The sequence below is a fragment of the Vidua chalybeata genome, chromosome 4, assembly GCF_026979565.1.
Source record: "Vidua chalybeata isolate OUT-0048 chromosome 4, bVidCha1 merged haplotype, whole genome shotgun sequence".
NCBI classification, from domain to species: domain Eukaryota; kingdom Metazoa; phylum Chordata; class Aves; order Passeriformes; family Viduidae; genus Vidua; species Vidua chalybeata.
In genome coordinates this window covers 4,818,291-4,841,850 of record NC_071533.1, presented here as the reverse complement: position 1 = coordinate 4,841,850, position 23,560 = coordinate 4,818,291, and the positions used below count along the sequence as shown (strand labels likewise).

The following is a 23,560-nucleotide window of genomic DNA, read 5'->3' as shown; positions in this document are numbered from 1 at the left end:
AAAACTTGAAGGCAAAACTTCAAAAGACTCTCATAAGCAAAGATCCTCAGCAAAGACCAATAGAGGAAGATTTTCTGTGACTTCACAGAAGTTTAGCCCCGTTTTTATGAGGAGGTCAGTTTTTTCCCAGCAGTACAGGCCATGAAAGTTATAGATCACTAGGTATGTATGTGTATTTTTTAATCAAAAAATGAAGGGCAACACTTACTGCACTTCAAACTAACAGATTTTAACTTCTGGAAACCAAAAAGCTTTCTATAAATGTCATGATTTCTAATGCTGACAAAAAATAATTGACTACTAAGACATTTTTCTCATCTTCTGCAACCTCAGAGAGTTTAAGTTACAGTACTGCAAGGCACATACAGAATCACTTCCTTTCCAATACTCAGCAGATATATTCCCTGAAAAAATTTTAAAATCCTCAAAACAATTAGAAATGCTACTGAGTTAACAATTTCTATTTAAAAACATTGCTCCTACACAACATGCACTTTTTTGGATAACAAGTCAGCAAATATTTATAATTTTTTTCTTTTCAGTTACACTGGAAATGGACTGAATAATTTTTAACCTGGAAAGTACTGTATCATAATAATATTTAAGTTATTGCCTTTATTACAACTGGCATCATCTCTGAAAATCCACACAGGTATTGTATTGAAAATAAGCAGTAGGTGAGAAACTACAGATGCAGTTTAGCCCATCTGAAAACGGCTTTCCACGTGAAGCAACACCATCAGAATAAAAAATGAACTTTCTTCATTCAGTGGATGAGGACAAGAGAAACTGATGTAAGTGCATTTTGTTCAGTTTAATGCAACGTCATTAGCATTTACTTTAAAAAATCTTATCTTAATTTTCTCGTTTTTGGGCAAGCATATCTTACTATGAAAGCAACTGAACTTTTAAGAGGTAGGTTTTTTTTCCATTATGCGCTTATTTATTTCCAATAAAACATAACCAAAAAACCACTAATATTTGCTTTTGGACAAGGATCCAGTCTCAAAGCCTGGTACAACTCCGACAGAGTTCAGTATTTTATTTGTCCTCAGCAGTACTAGGCTGCTTTGGAACCAGTGTATTCCAGGTTGTCTTCACAGTCAAAAGACCAATCTACCGACGGTACTGAACCCACCCCCTCCTCCTCCACCTGTCGGCCCACAACTTCCCGGGGGATCATTGTCATCAAATCCATTGGGTCGGAAAGAGCAAGAGGCTGAGGCAGCTTGAAGTGCTTGTGTTCGAGCACTAAGCTCTTGCTCCTGAAATGAAAGAATAAAGACAATTAAAAAAAAAAACAAACCCAACCCACAATCTCATGCCCTTGATGCCCTTTTTTTTAAAGCAGCATCACTAATTTCTAGTGAACAGCTTTGCTGAACTTTCAAGTTGAACATCCGCAGCCAACCTAAGATGTACAATTTTGCTGACTGTCAGTAAGTGTAAGTGAAACAAAAGTAAATCATTCTGAGTTCATGCTAAAATGGTATTTTATAGCAACATGGGATGCCACTAAAAATAAGACTGCTGATGAGAAGTTAACAAAACATGTTTTGATATATGTTTCATATAAATTTTCATCCTAGCAATTTTCACATGCTCTTGTTCTTGGTTGCAAAGTCAAAAGGTAAAACCTTTATATCAGTGTTCGTTACTTTAAAGACATTTTTTCATTCCACTCCATCAACTGCATAGAGTAACAATATACTCAGATAAAAGGCCAAAAGATGGACAAGCTATCTAGTTTCTATTCACTGCAGCTTATCAGCTTTCAATTATTATTGCTAACTGTTGTAACGTAGCAAGTCTCTGCAACTCTCAAGCACTTCATAAAAATCAGAGTCCACCGCTGGAAAACGCACCTGCACAAGGGGAAGGAGCATGAAATCTCTGCCTCATGCCAGCAGCTTTTTCAGCTGAATGCTCCTGAGGCTTCTTAAGACATCTAAGAAAGGGACTGAGTACACACTTTTCCCTCATTAGACGTACCATGCTCTATTTTGTCTCTGGCCAACTAGTTCAATAAACCCTGCAGCAATTTTCTATCTTTAGTATACCTTTCTCAAACTGGCCAAGAGCTTCAAAAATTGAGGGGGAGAAGGCAGATGTTTGCTCTGGAAGGCTAACAGGAAAAGACAGTGGACCTGGCAACAAACTGAAAGTGTTCCAGTGCTAAGGCTCATGTCTATAGCTGCCTTCACATGACACTTCATCACCACACACCTCCTTAAAGGCAATGGGAGCAAACTTTAGAACAGCATTTTATTAACTACAGGGGTCACCCTCAATTTCTCCCTGACTGTATTATACTACCATGAAACCACTAAACTCAAGTCTTGTCCAACTACTTTCACAGTTGCTAAAAGTAGACCTTGTGAGTTTAAATTATTTTGCCCTTTTCAAAAACACAGCCTAAGTTTGTAACTATTGTATGCTACTAAGGACTGACGTGCATACTCATTTTCAAAATTAAGATATTTGGAGGACACTGTCTACACAGATGTGTTGGTCATATTCCTCAAGACAGTATTATGCTATCTCCAGCAATATGTGGAGTTGTAAGTATCTGGCTAACTTTATGACACACTAAAAACTATGGATGTTTACTAGTAATAACAAGGAAATATTAAAAACTTGTAGTAGCAGAAATCAACCACAGATTTTGATTAAAATAGCAGACCTTGCATAAATAGCCTGGTTAGTTCAAAAAGTACATTACCAAACTGTTTACCTTATAGCACTGGTGTTTTTACAAGCAATAGCCTTATTTCTAAAAACATTGAATGTTTTCAGGTTGTTATATTTATCTCCACAAGTACTACATTAGGTAAGTAAAACTTGATAGTCAGTACAGTTCTCTGGACTCAGAATAATGAAGGGCATTCTCCCTTGCTTTCCATTTGTTTGCAGTAAGGGTTTTAAAATTTGTTTTAAATAGAGTGGGAGGTACCCATATTGCAGGTTTAGTTATTTATACTGAAAACATCTTCATTTACCATGTGGTAAACAGATATGCAATAGCAAAATAAAAGCAGTAAGATACAGAATTATTTTGAACATATCTTTTGAAAATTAAAGGCCTTCTCAGGACAGAAAAATATATTCTTAACTTAGCTGGAAAACATTAATTTAGAACTCTGAACCAACAGTGAAATATGGCATCTTAGAATAATCTAATTCAGTGAATCTCAGTATTAGCATTAATTTCAGAAAAACAGTAACCAAGCACTTGTAATGAGTCTCAATTAAAATGAGAAAAGGTCAGGAGCTCAGAAACTCTGAGATTAATAAAACACTACAAAAAAAAAAGCCAATACTGAAGAATTCAAAAGTGAAAGGTAGGTAAAGATCTAAAAACAAACAAAAAAGAAAACTCTAGAAAGCAAACAAAAATAATATGTTTTGAAAATATTTTTAATTTTGAGACAATTACAATTACAAAAGGAAATAACTCACCAAATAGGGCAAGGATTTTAAACTAATCAAGGGTAGAGTTAGACTAGATAAAAGGAATGAGTTTTGGGGGTTACCCAGAGGTGGTAAATGCCCCATCCCTGGAAATATTCAGGGCCAGGCAGGATGGGACTTTGAGTAACCTGGTCTAGCTGAAGATGTCCCTGCTCATGGCAGGGGTTGGACTAGATGGCTTTTAAAAGCCCCTTCCAACCCAAGCTATTCTTTGATTCTGTGATCAGAGATTGCCACTACAGAAGCCAAGAGAAAGTCAAGACAAGACATGGCACATAAGCAGAGACAGACAGGATATAAATGCTTTAACCAAGCAGCTTGAAAGTAACAAGAGAGTTGCAATTTAAGCTCTCAGTTTTCCTGTTCATGTTTGTAAAATACCTGCAGCAGATTTTCCACAGTGAGATTCAGCTCATTTTTTCTAAGTTAAATTTACCTAGTTCTTCTAATTTGAGTTGGCCTATAGCCCTTATAGGAACAGCTTAACCCATTAAAGAGCCCACAGTAAAACATACTTTTACTCCTAGAACATAAAAAAAAAAAAAAAAGCAGCAATGCTCTAAGAAAAACATATTGAAGTGTGGAGAACACTGGGGTTTTTTCAACAGCAAACAAAAGACTGCCACAGCTAGGTGAAGTTCTCAGACCACAGGGAGCATGCTGCTGGAAGTGCTGGTCCCAGAGGATATGGCATAGGCATAGCAAAGGGAAAATGGAATCCAGTCACCCACATTTGGTCATCCTTTCAGTTGTTCCAGCATTTGGGTAAGAACAGTTTTGTAAGTCAAACTTCACTACAAATGAAAATGCACTAGTAAGTAAGAACACCACTTAGAAGTTTTTAAGTAAACTTAAGCCACTCTTGTAATTCAGTAAAGGCAATGAAAGTTTGAACTGTTTCAAGTCTCTCACATATGGAATGACAAGTGGTTAAACGAACTATACAAGCATATCCACTCAAAGTTTAAACTGAAATGAGTTTATGCCATTTTCCTTGTTATTTCCCATCTAACAGTGACAACCTTACAACAAAACCTGTCCAGCAACACCAAGATGAAGCCAGACTGATGATTTATAAGGTTAATATAGCAGAATACTTAAAAGCTACCTTGTTCTTTCCTTTAGACTCCCTTTTGTGAGGAGACACCCTTCACACAAAGGAGAAACAAAGACAATCTTCTCTCATCTAGACTTTGCTTAGTTTCCTTGTCTTCGCTGTTTTAGCTAGAGGAGGAGACACCCTTTACACAAAATTTCCATCTTACCTGCAAGTATAGTTTGTTATCTTTCGTAATTGCATCCATGAGGTCTTTTTGTAGAGGAGGGTCTCCATTTACCCAGAGGCCATTTGCTGGATTGGTGTTGAAGCCACAGGTGCTGTTCTGCTTTTTGTAAAACAGAACATAAGCAGTGTCCTTTGGAAATCTACTGGTGATTTTCTGGACTGACTGAAATGAGGTAAATGTCACTCTGCTGTCATTGAACAGAAACCATTCTCTTGGCATCTCAGTGTCCAGCTCATTTTCTACAACAGTGCAAGGACTCTCCTCTGTAAACAACTTATCCTGAGGAGAAACTAAAGAAAGAGCTGTAGACTGGTGGCAGAGCCCTGAAGGCCCTGACCCAGTAATATTTCTAGCATATGAATAATAATGTCCACTTTCAGAGGATACACCAGAATGCACCACCACAGAGCTCAACACATAGGGCACCAGTTGTGGGCAGGCCACTTCATCAGCACCAGAAGGCTTCAGTTTTTTAGCAAGGTTTTCTCCAGTATCAGAAATCTCCACACCAACAGACCAGCCTCCCGAAACAACAGCTAAAGGGGATGTTGCTCTTTTCACTGGCAGTTCCAGTACAAGTGGTAGAGAAACATTGTCCAAGATTTTGCGCCTTATGTGACACTTTGGATCATATGAAAATCTCAAAAGAGTGAGGATGAGGTATTCAGGTTCCTCAATGATCTGCATAGTTTTTTCAGCATTCTGTAGAGAGGCACACTTTTCACAATAATATTTGTTGTCTCCACTAAGGATCTCAGGTGCCAGAAAATAATTGAGTAAGTCTGTAACTGACAGGGTATTTTTACCTACTAGACTCTGAGACATATCCCCATTATTTTCAACTTTGAGTTCAGAAATTGTGGTGTTCTCAGGGCTTGGCTCACTGGTAAAATCTTCTACGGTTCCTTCATTCATTATTGTGTCACATCCGTGATTTACTTCCAAATTACTGAGAGGTGTTTCTGCAGCAGGACTGGTTGCTGCAGTATTATTTTGCATCATGTAGTCATCTTTCACTTCAGAGTGCTCTATGCATTTTGGGTCAACATTCTCTAAGGAAGTTGGGGGACAGAAAGCCAAAGAGAGATCTGTGAAAGCTTCTTCCTTTTGAGACATACTTTTGCAGTTCAAACAGCATATGCTAGTCTTCAATTTTCCTCCAAACATCTTCTCTATCAGAGTTCTTTCTTCACTTCCCATACAAGGTGCTTCAGTAAATACTTGTGTTTTATGGGCAGTTTCTTGTGCCTGGGACTTGTCAGTCGTAAGACTTTCAGAACTCTTGGCTGAAGACAATGCTTTCAAAGTTCTCTCTTCTTCATGCAACCTGAAGACAAATAAAGAAAAATAAATCCAAGTAACTGTGTTATTTTCCAATATTGCCACAGTACTTCAGATTTTTTCCAGCTAAAAAATACAGATGGTTAAGTTGCTAAAGTGTCTTACACTAAAAAATCTGTTTATTATTTTTTTGTATAAGGAAGCTGAAGCATAGAGTTCCAAAACAGAGTACGAGTGTCACAAATGCATTTTTTGTGGGTCTCACTATATACAACAGAACACAAGGGATATATTGAAAGAACTGGCAAATATCAAAGAAGCCTAACAATGTTTTCATTATTTACCATTACACTGTATTAATGAATCAGCTCTCGAGTTGACTGGGCCTGTATGTCAGACTTTGTAAGAGAAAAAGTAACTATTTGTCTACTGCCAGACTATTTCCAAAGAAAATGTCAGAATTCTGCACCCAGGAAAGTTCTGCAGCAAGAAAATCCAAACCAAAAGAGGAACCCAAAACATGGGGAAAAAAAATGAGAGAACACTATTTCACTATTGAGATAAATTTCTCCAGAAGCGGAATGTGTCTTAAAGTAATATTGCTTAAGCCCCATTTAACAAGCCAAAAATAAAGAAGGTTATTAATAAATTTAGGTATTACTGATTTATCTCTGCCACAGTTAATTTGCTTGCTTAATTAACTGGTTATAAAGACATGTACGTCTCTTTGTGACGTACTGGCCTTGTACGAAACACAGCTGTCTGCACCAACATGAAATTCCAGAAGCACAACTAAACTGCTTTCACCAACTACATTAATTTAACAACAGGACCACAGCTTGAACATAATACCCATGTTTAGATTTATAAAAGTGGCACATTGTTACCACCATAACCAATTATGTGGATTCAAGATGGCATCCAGACTCCACTACAGACTAAATCCATGAAGAAAAGTAGTTTGTAGACTATACAGAAAACCAGAGAAAGACAGGAACGAGGCTGAAAATTCCTGATCCCCACTCATGCAGTGGAACTGTTACACAACTGCTCCTAAGAGTTCAACATTATGTGGTAAAGCTGTAGATTCATTCCCATTAATGGCATCATAACCATACCTGTCTAGCAGGAATCTGAGATATTCTGAACAATCCTGCTGGGATCGAGGGGTGAACCATGGTGGTCTGGAAGCTTCAAAGAAAATTCTAGGAGCATATGCCTCCCTCTGTTCAAGTGAGACAACAGGCAAGGTTACATAGGAACAACTTAAAAAGTTGGTTATATTATTTTAATAGAAACAGCTGAACTATGGACTACATTATCCCAGAGTAGCTGAATGAAACACAAGGTACACAAACATTTAAACAACTTAAGGGAGAGCCATTAATTTTGTGGCAATCACCTCTGGTACAAAGATAAAAATAGTTTATCCTGCTGGCAAATATTAATGTTTAGTGAGTACAAGCCAGGTATTTTAGCAGCTACCATTCTTGCTGGTGAGTTAAAAAACCTGTTTGCTTTCTTCAGAACACCAGTACTTTGTAAGTACCCATTTATTTTGAAGCTGATCCAGTCTCATCCTCTTCACAAGTTAATTGCTATTATTCAAAGAGAACAGAAGTGTCCTGTGCCCTTCCAGCATTAGCAAAATGTTTTGAACAGCTAATAATGTTCACATCAGAATTTGAACAGCAATAAAATTTAGTGTAAGAATCAATGAAGAAGGCCATAGTTTACCCTAGAAAGATACATAAAATCAGCTTGTGTATCAACTCAGGTCTTATTTGGATTTTTTCTTTCCTGCTTCTCAAAGAAAACCTAACAATAAAAACAACAAAATGCCAACATCTTCCACCTAGAGAAATGTGTATTTCCTAAGTCCATCCACACCATCTGAGCATTCGAAGGCAGACTGATTCCCATACAAAACTATAATATTTATACTTGAAATGCTCCAGAGGACTCCAATGAAGTTTGTTTCTCAATTTTGGTATATAGATCGAAGCTTAAAGAAAAGCAGATGAAAAACTGACATACCTGGGTATGGGCCAAAAATGCAAAAAGATGCTGTAATTTTCTCATTAGGGAATTACAGCCATTTAGATTCAGAGATAAAACATGTCTTCTGAAACTGAAATGAAAGAGATATCAGTTTCCTTGCTAACATTCTAACAATGCAGTTATCATTCCAGCTCAGATAAGTACTTCAAATTGAAAGAAAGCAAAACACATAACACTTCCCTTTAATACTGGAACTCAGCTCTAGTGCAGATATAAAATTACTGTATGGTAAGAATTAACACTGCAAAATACCTATGTCTTTAAACATTTAAATGGGTAGGAATGGGATACAGACAGACTTTTTAAAATACCCTTCCAGATTATAAAAAAAGCATCACCAAAAGGGTTTACAATACGGCAGTGAGCAAGGACAGTGAGGAAAAAAGGACTCGTCTTTTGACACTGGGCAGAAGGATCAGGATTTTTAGTGGCTAAAATTGCAGTTTCCAGAGCTAAACTTGAAAAAAAAGCAATCAGCAACTGAGTGCAAAACAAGCCACTCTGCTCTAGCAAGGTGAGAGACCCCAGCACATGTTACTAATCTGTGAAAATCAAGAATGCACTAACTGCAAGAATTATTTGCAATGAAAAGAGCTGTTAAGAAGCACTTACTCTGTAGCCATAAAAAGTGCCTGAATAACACTGTTCATGTAGCAAGTATTTCCTAGATTTATTAGGCCTGTCTTCCCAGTTTCAGATTTTCCAGAAAGTCTAGATAAACAAGATGGCAAAGAACTGGATTGAGAAGTCCAGGCACTCTGACTGAGGATCAACTTAATCTTCTCTTCAGTGGGCTTGGGCATATCCTACAAGAGAAACATTTAACATGCTTAATAGGTTTCTTTATTTGCTTCTACAACAGGTCTTGCCATTCAGCAGTATTGTATCTTCCCCTGCTCCCCAGTTCTCCTTCAAGGTCTTCCTGCTGTCCCTGATAGCCTAGGAGATACAACAGCCCCCCTGCCCTTGCTCCCTTCCCTCCCCCCAACCTTCTCCTTCAAAGCTTTATACTTATTTTATGTTTCAAACATAGGTCTGATATGAGATTATGTAGTTAGCTCTTTTCTCCATGTGGAAGCTCTAATTCTAATTCCATTTCCAAATTCTAAAGAATTTGGATCTGTGGAACTACAGATTCACATCTGGGAAAAGGAAAAAACATTCCACACTCTTAACATTCCTAATGTACCTTAATAGCTTCCAGAATGGGTTCATAGAGCTCTGGAAAACCTGAATAATGATACATCATACAGTGTATCAACTCAGTCAACTGCATCAAAAAGGCTGTACTGGAAGGCAAGCCATCTCTTTTGAAGGAGTGAACCAAACTGACCACGTGTGGGACAATCTGAATGGGAAAACAAAGAAACAAACAAAAAGGTGTTAACTGCATTTTCTCATTGTTTTTTTTCCTTCTACAAAATACTTCATTGAACTTCATTAGTTTATACATGCCAAATGACAGGGGATCTTTTGTTATTAAATAAGAAGTGGTTGAGAAACAATAATGTACATTAATCTTTACACATGACAATTTTCAAGCAGCACAATTAACTATTCAATGCTCTCTTTAGCTCACATAGAAAGTGTTAAAAGGAACTTTATGAACTTAAAAGGTGCATGCTAAGGTTTTTAAACAGTCAAGTGTCCAAAAGTACTCATCTTATTAAGGATATTAACCGCAGTTTGCTTTTGTGCCACCACTAACAGTTTAGCATCTTGTTCTTATTTCACAGATACGGTTTTTAAAACAAACCTCTACATTTTCCTTTAACAGAATCTAATGCTTGGACTCACGAGCCATGAATACATTCCTGCTATTCCTACAAGAAGGAAACTGGCCCATAGCTCCACCTAGTGAGGCAGCTCAGCTCTGTAAACCACGACCATGTCATTTACTACAAGCTGAAAGTTTACCACAGCTATAGTAATCTCTTTGAGACTTAGTTCAGATTCAGGACTACTTTAAATTGGGTCAGACTAGAATCAGAAATGTTTACTTCATGTCCTTTTTCTTCTTCAGCACAGCTCTCTACTTTTAAAAGCATGAGACATTAGCCTTAAGACATCAAGTGGAAATTTACTCCAAAGCAATTTACAAAGAGGGGGACTTCTCACTGGGAACCAAAGTATTTCAGACACCTTTGCCAGTTGCCCAGCGATTAAGATTGATTAACTGTGAAAGAAGTTGATAGAATAATTTCTCATCATGAATTACTACCAAACAATTTGTAAGCTAAAGGCATAAAATACAGAACAGGAATCATAAGAATATAGGAATCTGAGGAAGGTATACCAATTGTATAACTGTATAGCAAGAACTGATATAGTTCAAAACACCAAAGTAAAAAGGGCTAGGTGCAAAATACAGATTTGTCACTTTTCCAAATATTGGTTATTTTCCGGGTATAAAAAATATTTTTACATCTCTGATAAATAAACCTTGCTCTTTAGGTAAGCAAGATATGCACTGTTTAAAAATAAAAACACAAATATGAAGTGTTCACTGTACCACAAGTCAATACTGAAAGCTATTGCAATGAAAAAATCCCATCTTCCACTTTATAAATGTTGGTACACAGCAATGAGAAAGCAACTACTGAGGTCCAAGAAGGAGCTTTGTATCAAGTAGATCTGAGATATGATAATTCTGCATAGACAGGCACATGGGAAGAAAAAGTATAGGTCTCAGTTCTGTCAAAGAGAGTCAAATTCTGCAGGCTAGATAATACTGAAAGTTACACTTCGAATACACACAGAATTATCTCTTCTGGCTTGAGGTTGCATTAAACTTTTATATACCAGCAGATTTTTGATGATCATAAGTTCTACATCATAAGTACAAGACTGCTTCTGCTACAAAAATATCTAATTTATGCTAATGATGCTCAAGTGTAAGGAGGGGGAACGTAATTTCAGATGCATTACCAAGTAAATTCATTTCTATTTATCAAATGTGCATTTGACACATTCATAATCAGACCATTTGTTATTAAAAAAGTAAACAAGCACTTCAAGTGGAGGAAGAAGTACAGAATATTAAATGGTAGTAGTACAAAAAATGATAGTGAAAGAAGAAAATTGTTTAAAATGGAGCAAAAAATGGTCATGAAATCTTGCAGGGAGGTGTTTATGCAGTACAGCATGCAGCCTCCAATAGAAATATTCTCTGGTAAATCAAATTCCTCTCTCTACAATAGGCTATCTCATATTTTACATTTTTTCTAATGTTTTGTCTCAGGAAAAAAGAAGAAAAGCAAGACAGAAAAATAGATGAAATATTTATGTTTGGGGATATTCAAAGCTTTTAATTGTAACTCGAATTTCTATCCTAAGACAAGATCAGGGCAGTGGAGAAACTTCAGAGATCTCTCATTAAAAACCAACGTAACGGGCAAAAGCCAATTACTCTGACATTAAACAAAGGGCTTGATATCCTTTCAGAGCCTTGGCAACAGCTTAGAAACAATGTGCCAGGCTGTTACTATTGAATCTCACACACGTCTCCTAAAATTTAAGCTGAACACCAAGTGTGGGAACACCTTGCTGTATTAATACAGTCACTGTCACACCCTCCTATCTATGCCCTTAACTAATGAAATGCATTTTGAAAAGGGGTCATTAAATATGGTGACCTTTAATTTGCCCATGAACACTGACACAGACAGCACAGCTTTCTGGAAGTTAAGTCCTTCTTGGTCTTGAGTCTACTCAGGGTGACCAGGTTACATAAAGCAGATTATCACTGCTTTATGTATCACTGCTTTATCACTGTTACCTGTTTTCCCCAAACAGCTGTCCTCAAAAACCTACTTGCTATCCAACTTTATCAGCCAATTTCACACACATAAAATGGATTTCCAGAAGCATGCAGTCAAAATGTGGTGCCCAGATACTCCTGCCAGAAACAGATACATACAAGGAAGGACAATGCTTGTTTGCAGTTATATATGAAGTGGTTGAATCTGGAAGCTAAAAAGCCTTCCTGTAACCACAGGAACCTGATTCTAGGACCTTCCAACAGACAAAAACCAAGCACATCAATTCTGTTGCTCTATACACCCATTTCAGAAATGACACAGTGAGTGACATTTCAAAGCACTGAAAAACGGTTATTTAGTTACTCACCAAATGAAAAGCTTCTGGAGAATGCTGGAAACTAAGTAACATGTGGGAAAGGACAGCAAGGGCACCAGGCCTCACTAGAGGAAACCAAAGTCGATTAAAGACCTAAAAAAACCCATATTTATTTCAGTGAATCTGCAAAGTAAAATATCAGTAAACACAAAAACAAATCTTCCAACACACAGCCATTTGAAACAGACAAAATCATTAGCTGCAAGTGACAGCTATAGATGCATTTACATATTTGCAGAGTAAGAAGACACTGTATGTTACAATAAAAAGGATGCTACACAATTGCATAGCTGGTGGCAATTCCTTTCCCTCTCCCTCAGTTTTGAATGCTTTTTTCCAACATACCAATTCAATTTTAAGCAGAGTGACATCAATGAGGATGGTAAATTTCTGGACTGCAGCCAATCCTTTCAGCAGTGCAATTACCCATGTTTCCACATGCTGAGCCAGAGGCCAGGACAGCCAGTCAATCATTCTGCAAGGCAAGAGGAGAACAAAAAATATTAAAAAAATCAATATGCCACTAACTTTAATCTCAACAAAAAAGATACTCTATATTAGCTTGCAACGTGCTTATGCAATAAGACTCACAATAAGTAATGAAGGAATGTTGGGCAAGTGGTAAATTAATTTTGATTATATCTCAAGTCATTTAACTCTGAAATAAATAATGATTTATTATTTAATACATTTGAAGTAAATATGCATCACCAGAAGTATGTTATCATAAAAAAGTCAATTTTTTTTGCATTGTTTCTTGTTGGTCTAGAAAATGCACCCTGACTTTACAGACATTGAGCTAACATATGGCAAAAACTTACTGCTGAAAAAGTGCCTGTACCTGGTAACCTCCCCTCTAACACCTTTTACTCCAATGCAGACCAAAACTGACTACTAAGGAAGCCTCTTCAACTTACAGCTACACTGCTGGAAGCCAACTCAAACACTCTAAATGAAGGGTAAAATCTAGCCATTTTAAATACATTGAGCAGTCTTGGGTCTGCATACATCTCAAAAGGGAGCATTTTGCTTGAGCTAAGAAAAAAGTGAAGGGGCCTCCCGTGCCTAGAAAATACAGTGAAATATCAGGAACGGAAAACAGAGGTATTTTAAACTAATAGTCAATTTATGCTGATCCTTAAGGCAGACAAGCAGATGAGTTGAAACAATTCTAAGACACAGACAATACTGTAAGGGAGTGCCAGCTAAAACATGAAATCTAGGCTTTGTTCTTCTGAGATTTTACTTGGCAATATTTTGACTTTTTTTTAATTGTCCACAAGATTCCTTTCTTCAAACAAGATGAGGCAGGACTAATTAGGTGGAAATAAAAACTGTCTACCACAAGAGTGGACAGATATTGAGACAAGTTATAATGTCTATATCTTAGAATCTGCATATATAAAATTCATAGGTTTCTCTAAAACAAGAGATCTTTAGAACTGCCTTTTTAACAAACAAGCACAAATCTCACCAAGTTTCTTCTGTATTACTACAAAAAAAAAAAGAATTTGGGGAAAAAAGCATGGCAACATCATAACCAGTGCTCTGAATTTACACAAAGCTCTCCTTTCCTCAAGATGTTAAATTCAAACATATTTATCCTGAGCAACCTTTCCATATATCCTCTAAAACAGAGATTAAAAAACACAGGCCCAAGCTGTTTTTGTCTGTGAAGAAATAACCTTAACCTAAAAAACAGACCCCACAACTCATAAACCAATCATCTTCAAATCTTCCCCTCCTTGATTTGTAGGCTTGATATTTTTCAGCAGTCAGAAACATCTTCACAGCTAATTTAAACCTAACGACAATATATTGTTTTCTTAACTGTTTAGACAAGTATTTTGTAGAGCCCTACATCAGAACTACTATTCTAAAACATCTGACTGTTAATCTGAGACTTAATGATTTTGAGAGTAGAAACAAAAGCCAGAAAAAGAGACAGAAGTGAACTTGCAGACCTGCTTGAGACTGTCCCAAAAAGCATCAAATCTTAGATGTGGTAGGTGAAGATCAGGTATTTTGGTTGCATTTACTTGGCTTCTACCCTGTTGCAATCAATGACTGCATTTTTAGGCAGATATTAGTATGGGCCATGATGATCATGAATATAAACAGAGGATGCTTTTTTGGGGTTGACTAGATTAAGAGAACCTTAAAAGCTTCAAGAGGACCTTCTCCCTCATACCACCCTAAAATCAGCAGGTCTTTATACCCATGTGTGTTCCTAGTAAGGACAGTATTTTTGATATCTTTGAATAGAAAAAAAAAATTATTTGTGCAACCTCGGACAGTAACTTCTTTCACAAAATATCTTCTTCACCACATCAAAGAATCTGGCAGCTCAGGCATGAGTCCCTCAGATTAGAAAAAAAAAACCCAAAATAGCAACAGAAGATCCTCAGACTTCCTGGCACCCCAAATAAATTACAAGTCTTTTACAGAATCTCACATTTTTTCCAATAGGACAGAACACCTGGTTATATCTGGAGTTTTTCCTAGCAAAATTTTCAGTTTCTCTTAATAAAGATACTTGGGTTGAAGTGCAAAGAAGCATTATACTTGTCAGGATCCTCAGTACAGCCAGTTCATTTCCTCCCAGAGTTCTGAAGTAGACTCTTAAAGTAGCCACATATATCCTCAGAAAGATTCAACAATTTTCTGCCTTTCCTCACTGATACTTCAGGTAAGGTTTCATGAGACAGCTGAGTCAATCAGAAACAGCTCAAGCCAAATTCTAACATGATCTTGTGTCTAATGTACCACCCACTCTGAACAAACTCAATTTAGGAGTCTGTTAAATATAAATTATTTACTTTTCTGTGCTCAACTTTAGAAAGTGCCACAGATGTTATTAGGAAGTGAGCAATAAGGTCTCTAATTTACAGTCACCAAAGCTCTGCTAACTCTCATCAGACCTTGTTGTGCCTGGAGTTCTGCATCTCCTGGGAATGCTGCAAGCCTGATGACAGCATAGTCATTAGGTGCTCCAGACATTCCAGCTGCATTAACCTCCTAATAATTGCTTCACTAAGCCAGAAGAGAGTAATAACTGCGAAGGGTTGCCAGAGGTAGAAAATTAAACTGGACGCAGTGTTGACACGAGGTTCCATTGAATCAACATTATTCCATGGAACAAAACTAGAGGTTCTTAAGAGAGAGCATTACCTCAAAGAATGAGGTAAAAACAAGAGGAAAAACTCACCCATTACATGGCTGGCACCAAAAAAAAGAGCATTTATTTGATAATAACAGCTCCTACTGTAAAAAAAGCTCAGCATTGCATTACTTCCCTAAGCAGAGGCACACAGCAAAGCTGTTCTCAAGCTACAGTTCTATGACCATGCTGTCTTGATGCAGCAATGCCACATAAATGTTAAAACTACACTAACTTGAAAATTAATCACCAGCACATTACTGGCAAATTATAAGCATGACCAAATCCTGAATTTCCCAGCTCCAACCTTTAGACTGGGAACACAGCTTTGCTGAAATTTCTTCAGTCAAGGAGATTCTCTTAAAGACCCTAAACAATATGTCTTACCCCAAATTGTATTACTAATGCTGCTTCTTTTCATTATGTTTGCAACTCAAATACAGCTTCTCAACTTACTGTAAAAACACAAGGGATGTTTTCAGTGTGAGAAAACCCACCAAGATATTCAAGCACTACACTATATGAATGCTTAAGTATTACAGTATGCTCAAATGGATGTACTTAAAATTAATAATATTGCAGACACTGAACTCTTAGTTTAAGGCTTCTTAAAAGTTATTGTTTAAACAATACAAATTTCTAATAGTCCCCTGTTTAACTGCATTACCCATTTTCCTACCCTTTAGTGGTCAATAACAGCTTCTTCAATGGGGTTAAAAAAAAAAAAAAGGACTTGAAGGTTTTCATCCTTCTATCGCTGTCATCTTTCTGCATCACTATTATTCACATACCTGAAGATACTAACCACGATTGCAATCTGAATCCTAGTCTGTTTACACTGCTACCCATCTCCACCACATTTACTCAAGGTTAGATTAATGACAAACATAATATGCAATTGCTTTTACATAATTTCTATTTCTCTATCATTCAAAGAACATCCAAAAAAACCTATGAGGGTTTGAGTGAAAAGGGTAATAGAGGCTGTTCTCTGTGAATCCTTCTAAAAAATCATTAAGATATCTAAGCAGGAAAAAAAAACTCAAAATTGAGCAGTGAAACTCATTTTGAACTGGCTCCTCTCTTCAGAGCAGGAGATGATGGTTAATACCATCACATAAGAATGCTACCCTGCTTTTTGGAAAAGAAGTAAGGTTCATCTTCTGAAAACAAGGCTTTGTTTCTCAGCTTGACTGGAAACCCCATGAAATTTAAATTTCCTAATAACGCCATAAGGCAGGAGACCTCACTTAAGATGCCATCTAAGAGGAACACAGGTGTTTCCTCTCAGTTTCTATTTAACCCTCTTCATCCACCCCAGCAGGGCTGGAGAAGGAAGCCACAACAGCAATGAATGCAGCAACCTTAAACTGAAACCATGGCAGTAATATCCACAGCATCAGATATATATATATATATATCCTTAAACCCTTAACATGCCAAAAAGCATGACTTGGAAGACCATCTTAAAAGTTTCTCTTCCTCACATTTTTGTTTGGTTGATTTTTTTTTTAATGGAACTTCAGTAACAACTTCAAGAAAGGCAAGATTAAGAAAGAGACTCTTCTCTCCCTTCATAATTAAATACATTACCTGCACAGAGCTTGAGTCATACTTGCATCTTTCACATTAGGATCTGTAGTAAGGCTCCTGATGAGGACTGTAATCATCTGCAATGGTATGTGCTGCACAAGACTTGCCAGTGCAACAGAAGGCTCGAATGAAGCATCTGTAACAATTGAGTATGGCATAACGTAAGGGACTAAAAACAAAATCCCACAGAAAAAAAAAGTAAGCTTTATGTTCTACCCTACAATCTTACCATAGTTTAAAAGTGACAATAAATCTATCCTACATCTTGCATTCTATTATGACAAACCAAAGCAAAATTAGAACGTATCAATGAATTAAGGACAACGAACAGCAGTGAATTCTTTAGTTCATTTCATAACCATGCAAGAAAGTGACAATCTGCCAACTACTTCCTCCGTCACCCTAAGTGGAATTGAGAAGGAGGTTTTGTATTTTTCTAAAAAGCAGTACCATAAGTTGTTTATTATGCTTCATATCAAGCCTAGGAATTTAGTGCAGCTGGTATTCCCCACATCCTATCTCAACAGCTCTCTGCTAACCATACCACTTATGGCAAAATGCAATGTTGAGTTCCCAAGTGCCTCAACAGCAAAGGCACTTTGCAATGGGAACTATTATAGTACTTCACAGATTTCAGAAGTCAGAAAAGACCTATTTACAATCACATTTCCATTACTCAGGCACTGGATGCTTGCTAAAATTTTATATATTGCTTTTACATATATTACTTATATATATTTATAAATCCCAATTTGTTAAACAGTTCCAAGGAGCAAGAAGAAAGAGCAGCTTTTCATCGAATAACAGAACTGGAAGGGTTGGAATAACAGTGTTGGAAGGGACCTCTGGAGACCACATAGCCTGACCCCTCTGCCAAGGGGCAGGAGCAGGTAACACAGGAACACACCCAAGTGGGGTCTTCCTCTCTCCAGAGAGGGAGATTCCATGATCTTCATGGGCAGCCTGTTCCAGTGCTCTGCCATGCTCAATCTAAACAAGCTCTTCCTCATGTTAAAGTGAAACTTGTTTTTTAGTTTACGGCCTTTGCTCCTTGTCATGTTGCTGGGCACCACCAAAGTCTGACACCAGCTTCTTGGCAACAGCCTTTCAGATATTTATATGCATTTTACTATTGATAGTTTTAAATCTTTCTTAATAGGGCACCCAAAACCTCATTTCGGTATGTGATTTAAAGCACTGTATCAGCAGCTTTTCCAAACACCATCCTACTCTGCAGCAACATAAATCACTATTCCCCCTCTAGCTTTTTTGGGGAGGACAGGAAATAAAAAAGGCTTTGCTTTCTCGACAGTCAAGAAGTTGCATTTTAGTATCCGGGTGAGAAAGCAGTGGTTACCAGGTGACGCCTGCAGAGAGCCTTAAGCTAAGGCTTCTCCTCTTCTCTGAATAACCTACGCGCCGCTCCCGCTCACCCGTGGCGGAGATCACAGCGAAGAGCTCCTGCAGGGAGGGCAGCAGCGTGTCGGGCTCGGCCTTCCAGACGCTCCTGAGCAGCGCGCTGACCTGGGTCACCTGCGAGACGTAGAGGCGCAGCTCGGCCTCCCGGGTGCCCTGGCTCTGGAAGTGGGCGATGCTGCGCACCAGCTGCTGGCAGAAGGCGAGCGAGAGCTTCCTGCCGCGGGGCAGGCACTGCGGGAAGTCGCCCAGCAGCTGGCAGAGGCGGGCGCAGAGCGGCGGCGCCGGCCGCTCGCACACCAGCCGCAGCGCCTCCACCTGCAGCAGCTCGAAGAGCTCCAGCACCGAGGGGCAGCTCATGATGAGGCGCAGGCCCGCCTGGATGTAGTCGAGGATGGCGGGGTCGCGGTTGCTCAGCTCGCCGTAGCCGCGCTGCAGAAGGCCGAGAACGAGCCCGCGGTTAAAGAACGCCTCGAACTCGGCGCGGTGGAAGCGGCCGTAGGCGTCCAGCACCTGCCGCCCCACCTGCCGCTGGAAGGGGTCGGGACCCTGCAACACCAGCCGGGTGCCGAGCGCGAACATGGCGCGGCACTGCGCCTGGCTCAGCGGCGTCTCCGCCGACTCCACCACGCGCCGCACGATCACCCGCTTCAGCGGCAGCGGGTGCGAAGAGCTCACCAGCCCCTCCAGGATCTTGTCCATGGCTCCGAGCGCATCGGCCGAGCGGCGGCGGCGGCGGGCCAGACCAGGCCTCGGCGGGGGCCGCCGCCGCCGCCGCCGCCTCCCCGCGGCCCTCTCGCCGCCCTGCCGCGCAATGCCGCCGCTCCCCCCGCGGCCCCCGCAGCTCCGGCCCGGCCCTCGCCCGGGCGGCGGCGGCAGCGGCCCCGCTCCCCGGCCCGGCTGAGGCGACCCCGACGGAGGCGACCGAACTCCGGACCCGACCCGGAAGCGGAGCCCCGCGAGCGGGAAGCCAGTCCGCAGGGGGCGGGGGCGGCATCGCGCAGGCGCCGGCTCAGCCACGCCACGCCCCGCCCCCCGCGCTGGTGACGGCCAATGGCGAGCGAGGGCGGGGCGGGGGCGGGGCCCGGCCGTGAGGGGACGGGAGGAGCGGCGCGGCGGGAAAGGCTCGGAGGGGCCGCAGGGGACGGGCTCGGGTGCCCGGAGAGGCTCCGAGAAGCCGGAGAATTCAGAATTGGCGCGGGTTGTCAGCCTGTCACCTGCCCCCCGGCGTTCACGAGGTCCCGCCGGCTTGCTCTGTCCTCTCTCACGGAGACACTCTAGCGCATGAGGCGATGGCCGGCCGCCCTCGGCCTGCGTGTACAGGCCGTAAGCTCCGCCTGGGATGTATATTTATTGCTTCATTACCCGTCGGATGAGCGGTAGTTGTTGCTTTAGTTATTGCTCATTTTTGGATGCTAGTTACGGGTGTGCTTGTGACCAGCAGCACTTCCTCAGAGAAGCCTTTGCTCTTTAGTAGCGCTCTAACAGAGCAGCAGTTAATGCTGGCACACACGTGCTTGTTGGGAGGGTGTTCCCATCCTTATTTAAGCCTGGTAGTCTTCATTTCTGACCCCGTTTAGCTCCAGTTTCCAACAATCAAATCTTCTTAACGTACTTTGCGTTTTCATACCACAATACGTTTTGAGAATAAGTGAAAAAGAGTTCTGCAAATTACTAAGACTGAATATAATCATACAGTCACGGAATCAGGGAATGGTTTGGCTTGAAAGGGATCTTAAAAGGTCATGTAGTTACAGTCCCTCCTACCATGGGCAGGGATGCCACATCACCTTTCTCAGAGCTCCATCCACCTTGTCCCATGTTAGCTCTTTGACAACTAGGTAACGAGAAAGGTCACAAATTGAATTAAAACCATCATTGCCAGTAAACAAACTGGACACCAAACTCCACTCACTCAAAACAAGTCCTTTAGGCCAGCTCACTGCTGACGTAGGTGACAGTCACTGGTGACAGGCCAGCTCACTGGACGTGCTGGCAAAGCCTTCTTGGTTTGCTGTTGCTCAAAGCATCTTCATGCTATGTGGTTGAGCAATACCTGTAATTCAACATCAGGAGAGTATGGGAAATGAGCCTAATTAATCCCTGCTGGTATCTGAAGTGGAACAGGTGCAGAATCTGAGCTGGACCTCAGACTGACAACAGATACCGTTGATTTAAGAGTAAAAAAAAAAGATCCACAAAGCCTCCAGGGAGAGCTGTGAGATACTACAGCTGTCAAACAACAAAACACGAAACCAAGAAGTTCAGAGATGGCCTGAAAATTGAGCGCCCTGTTGATAAATTATTTCAATTGCTCAGTTAAACAGCTTAGATGACTTGAACTTTGCTCCTCTGTCCTTCAGCTTTCTCTTTGCTCCTCACAGAAGTCTGGTTCTAGAAATCACTGTGCAATTAACTGAGTTATTACAGTCCAGTATAAAGTGTGTTGATCAAGGGCTTTTTTACAAGAACTTTTCAAAGGTCAGAGGCTGTTACTACCAACATCGTAACTATCTAAATTGTGTTTGTACAGTGTTCTGTATGGGAATGATATCTAAATTAACTCTTTTTTTTTTTTTTTTTTGGAAGGACTTTGTTGTAAACATACATAAAAAATTAACCTTGAAGAAGGTGCTGGATTGTGTGGCTTGTATACATGTGGAACTTAATGCTTTGCCTTCTGTGATCTTGACGAGGAGTGTTTTGTCTTATGTTTACTAGTATGAACTTTTCGTTTATTTATCTTTTTTTCTAGCACTGTTTATGGTGAGTTCTGAAGCCAGAAGACAAGTCCCCTCAGGATCCAAAACAGAACTCTGAAAGAAAGAAGCACTGAAATCAAGCTGCCAGTGACACATGCATGGAAAGGGATAAAGTGAGACCTTATCTGGGTAGAGAATCATGGAGGTTGGAAGGAGAAAGGAAGTTTGGAAGTATGTGAAGCTGCAAAGGTGCTCAGGTATATTGATGTAAAAGAGAAGAAAGGGAGAAGGGCAGGTGGTATGGCAGGCTCGTGGGACATATGATGGCATAGGAAAAGAAGAGGGATAATGAGTGAAGCCATTGCCACAAATAGAGAAGAAAATGTGGAAGAGCTGGAACAGTCATTTGAAAAGCTGAAGACTTATGGATGGTTTTCAGGAGCGTGGAGATATGGGGAATGTTGAACGCATGAGCAGCTGCAGCTTAGCCAGGATCAGGGGTTCCTGTGAGCCAGGAAATCAGAGGTCTCAACAGGTTTTTAGTGTTTTTAGGTGTAAACACCCTTTGTTTACATAGCAGTGTGGATGGGAGGGGAGGCAGTACCCACTGCTTGGGATACGGGAACAGTTTTCCTGACAGCCTGGAACTGTTCTGTCCAGCAGCCCAGTCACAGCAGTCACTGTGTAGGTAAAGTTTTTCCCAAAAGCCCCTGGAAGGTCTGAAAATCTACAGCCCCCATACAAATTAAAATTGATAGCTGGAGGTGAATAGTTGGAAGGAGGGCAAGGTAATTCTAGCAGAGAAGCTTGAAAATAGTGATCTTATTTGCAGGCAGATGACCAAGTCTGCACGGTCCTTATTTAATGATTGTATTTCAAGTAATAAAGCCAGCAGTGAAAAACAAGTGGTTAAGTGTTACAATGCTGGGTTGAGTCACTGAATTGCCTGTGACCTCAGAGCTAAGACTAACCTGAACTGTGAGGATGATCCTAATTGCAACCTTACTATTAGATATGCAATTACCAATCTATAATTACGAGCTAAATTGTAGAATACTGACTGTTCCTCTGTTTACAGTGAAATCTGCCTCCTGTATATAAGAACATTACTAGATGTGACGAAATTAAAAATAAATTCATTCTTCAGTGAACAAAATATATCTTCAAATACTTTCTCTGAAAAAGTAAGTAAAGCACTCAGTCGTGTTTCATGAAAAGTAATGATTATTGTTAAATACTAATTACTCTTACTGTGAAAAAGCACAAATAGCAGCAGAAGGTTAATCGTGGTGGCAACTCTGTGATAACTCAACAATCTTAAAGACAGGAATGCCAAAAGGAAACATTTTACTAATAATCCTGGATTAAAGATATCCTGTCAGCCTTATGCATGAGATGAATTCTTTCTAACAGAACATTTCATAGATAAGGGGGCCATCCTAAAGGCTTGTGAGGCTCTGGATGCAGTATCTGCCCGTTTCTTATGCCACCCCTGTGAAGCAGTCTGACACGCTGGACTTCCTGCTGCTGTACAGAGGTATCTGCGTGGCATGTCCAGCGAGGTCAGGCTTCCTGAGAGGCAGGATCCCATAAGTCTGCAACAGGTTCAGGGCCTCTGACAGAGAGCACCACGTGGCTTGGCTGTGTGCTTGCATGACTGCTAAATGCAGTGTAAGACAGGCAGCAGGAGACCAGGGGAGATGAGGAGCAGGCTTCTCTTTTCAGTCACAGCTTGCTCTTTGAAGTGTCACTGCGACATGAAACTGCACCATGAGTCAGGAGCTCCTGAGCAGTACTTGTGGCCTCCATATTGGTGTAGATACCCTGAATTAGCTGCAGGGTTGGTATCTGTCAGGTACAAAGAGAGGTAGCTGGGTGCTTGAGAGGTTCAATTAATAATGTTTGCTAACTATTAATTAAGTGTTTTAAGTTTGAAAGTGTTGATTAGAAATGCCTGAACGTTGAATTATTGTGTTCTAGTTGTACACTGTCACATGTCCCAAAGGTTCATTCAACTGATAAACAACAGGGCCAGAGGTTTATTTATCCAAAAATCAAGACAGCACAGCATGCGGCCCCAGTGTCTTACTGAAACCTGATATCATGATGCAATTATTTATTTTTGAGGAGAGAATCTTTGATTTGACAGAGCTGTTTTGCCTCCTGCAGATACAATCTGTCATGATTCAGTTTTGCATATATAATAAAAGTATATTTGCAATGTCAAGGAGCAACATCTGACTGAATGTGGCTTTATTTCTAGTTCTGTATTCGTTTTTCTCAGCTGTAAAAGAGGGATGTTGCAGGGCTTGCATTTGGTATTCAAGACCTGTGCAGTAATTGCCCTAAAAGTGAGGAGCATCTGTAGCTTCAGACAAGGAACTGGCTATTAACAGCCAAGATTAAAGGCTGCAGTCCAGCAATGGTGGGTAGCTAGGTAGCTCCTTAACATT

General features: G+C 40.1%; 1 protein-coding gene and 1 long non-coding RNA gene across 2 annotated transcripts; one reads left to right on the top strand and one right to left on the bottom strand.

Annotated features, from left to right (window-relative positions):
* Nucleotides 1-920: 920 nt before the first annotated feature.
* Nucleotides 921-19,150, bottom strand: USP38 (ubiquitin specific peptidase 38). Its single transcript, XM_053941060.1, has 10 exons — nucleotides 18,423-19,150; nucleotides 16,990-17,125; nucleotides 12,582-12,711; nucleotides 12,228-12,329; nucleotides 9,289-9,447; nucleotides 8,712-8,905; nucleotides 8,076-8,169; nucleotides 7,157-7,263; nucleotides 4,737-6,084; nucleotides 921-1,265 (listed from the first exon to the last, which is right to left on the bottom strand). Exons 1-10 carry the CDS (start codon nucleotides 19,105-19,107, stop codon nucleotides 1,104-1,106), a joined length of 3,117 nt encoding a protein of 1,038 aa, XP_053797035.1. The 5' UTR covers nucleotides 19,108-19,150; the 3' UTR covers nucleotides 921-1,103.
* Nucleotides 19,151-19,524: 374 nt separating this feature from the next.
* LOC128786993 (uncharacterized) lies at nucleotides 19,525-23,334 on the top strand. Its single transcript, XR_008430529.1, has 2 exons — nucleotides 19,525-19,784; nucleotides 21,161-23,334. It is a non-coding gene; the product is annotated as an uncharacterized LOC128786993 (long non-coding RNA).
* The last annotated feature ends 226 nt before the right edge of the window (nucleotides 23,335-23,560 follow it).

Coding starts and splice junctions, on each gene's coding strand:
- USP38 (XM_053941060.1), bottom strand. CDS start 19,107: ATGGACAAGATCCTGGAGGGGCTGGTGAGCTCTTCGCACCCGCTGCCG. Junction 12,712..16,989: donor ATGACTCAAGCTCTGTGCAG/GTAATGTATTTA, acceptor CTTGCCTTGCAG/AATGATTGACTGGCTGTCCT. Junction 12,330..12,581: donor CTCTGCTTAAAATTGAATTG/GTATGTTGGAAA, acceptor GGGTTTTTTTAG/GTCTTTAATCGACTTTGGTT.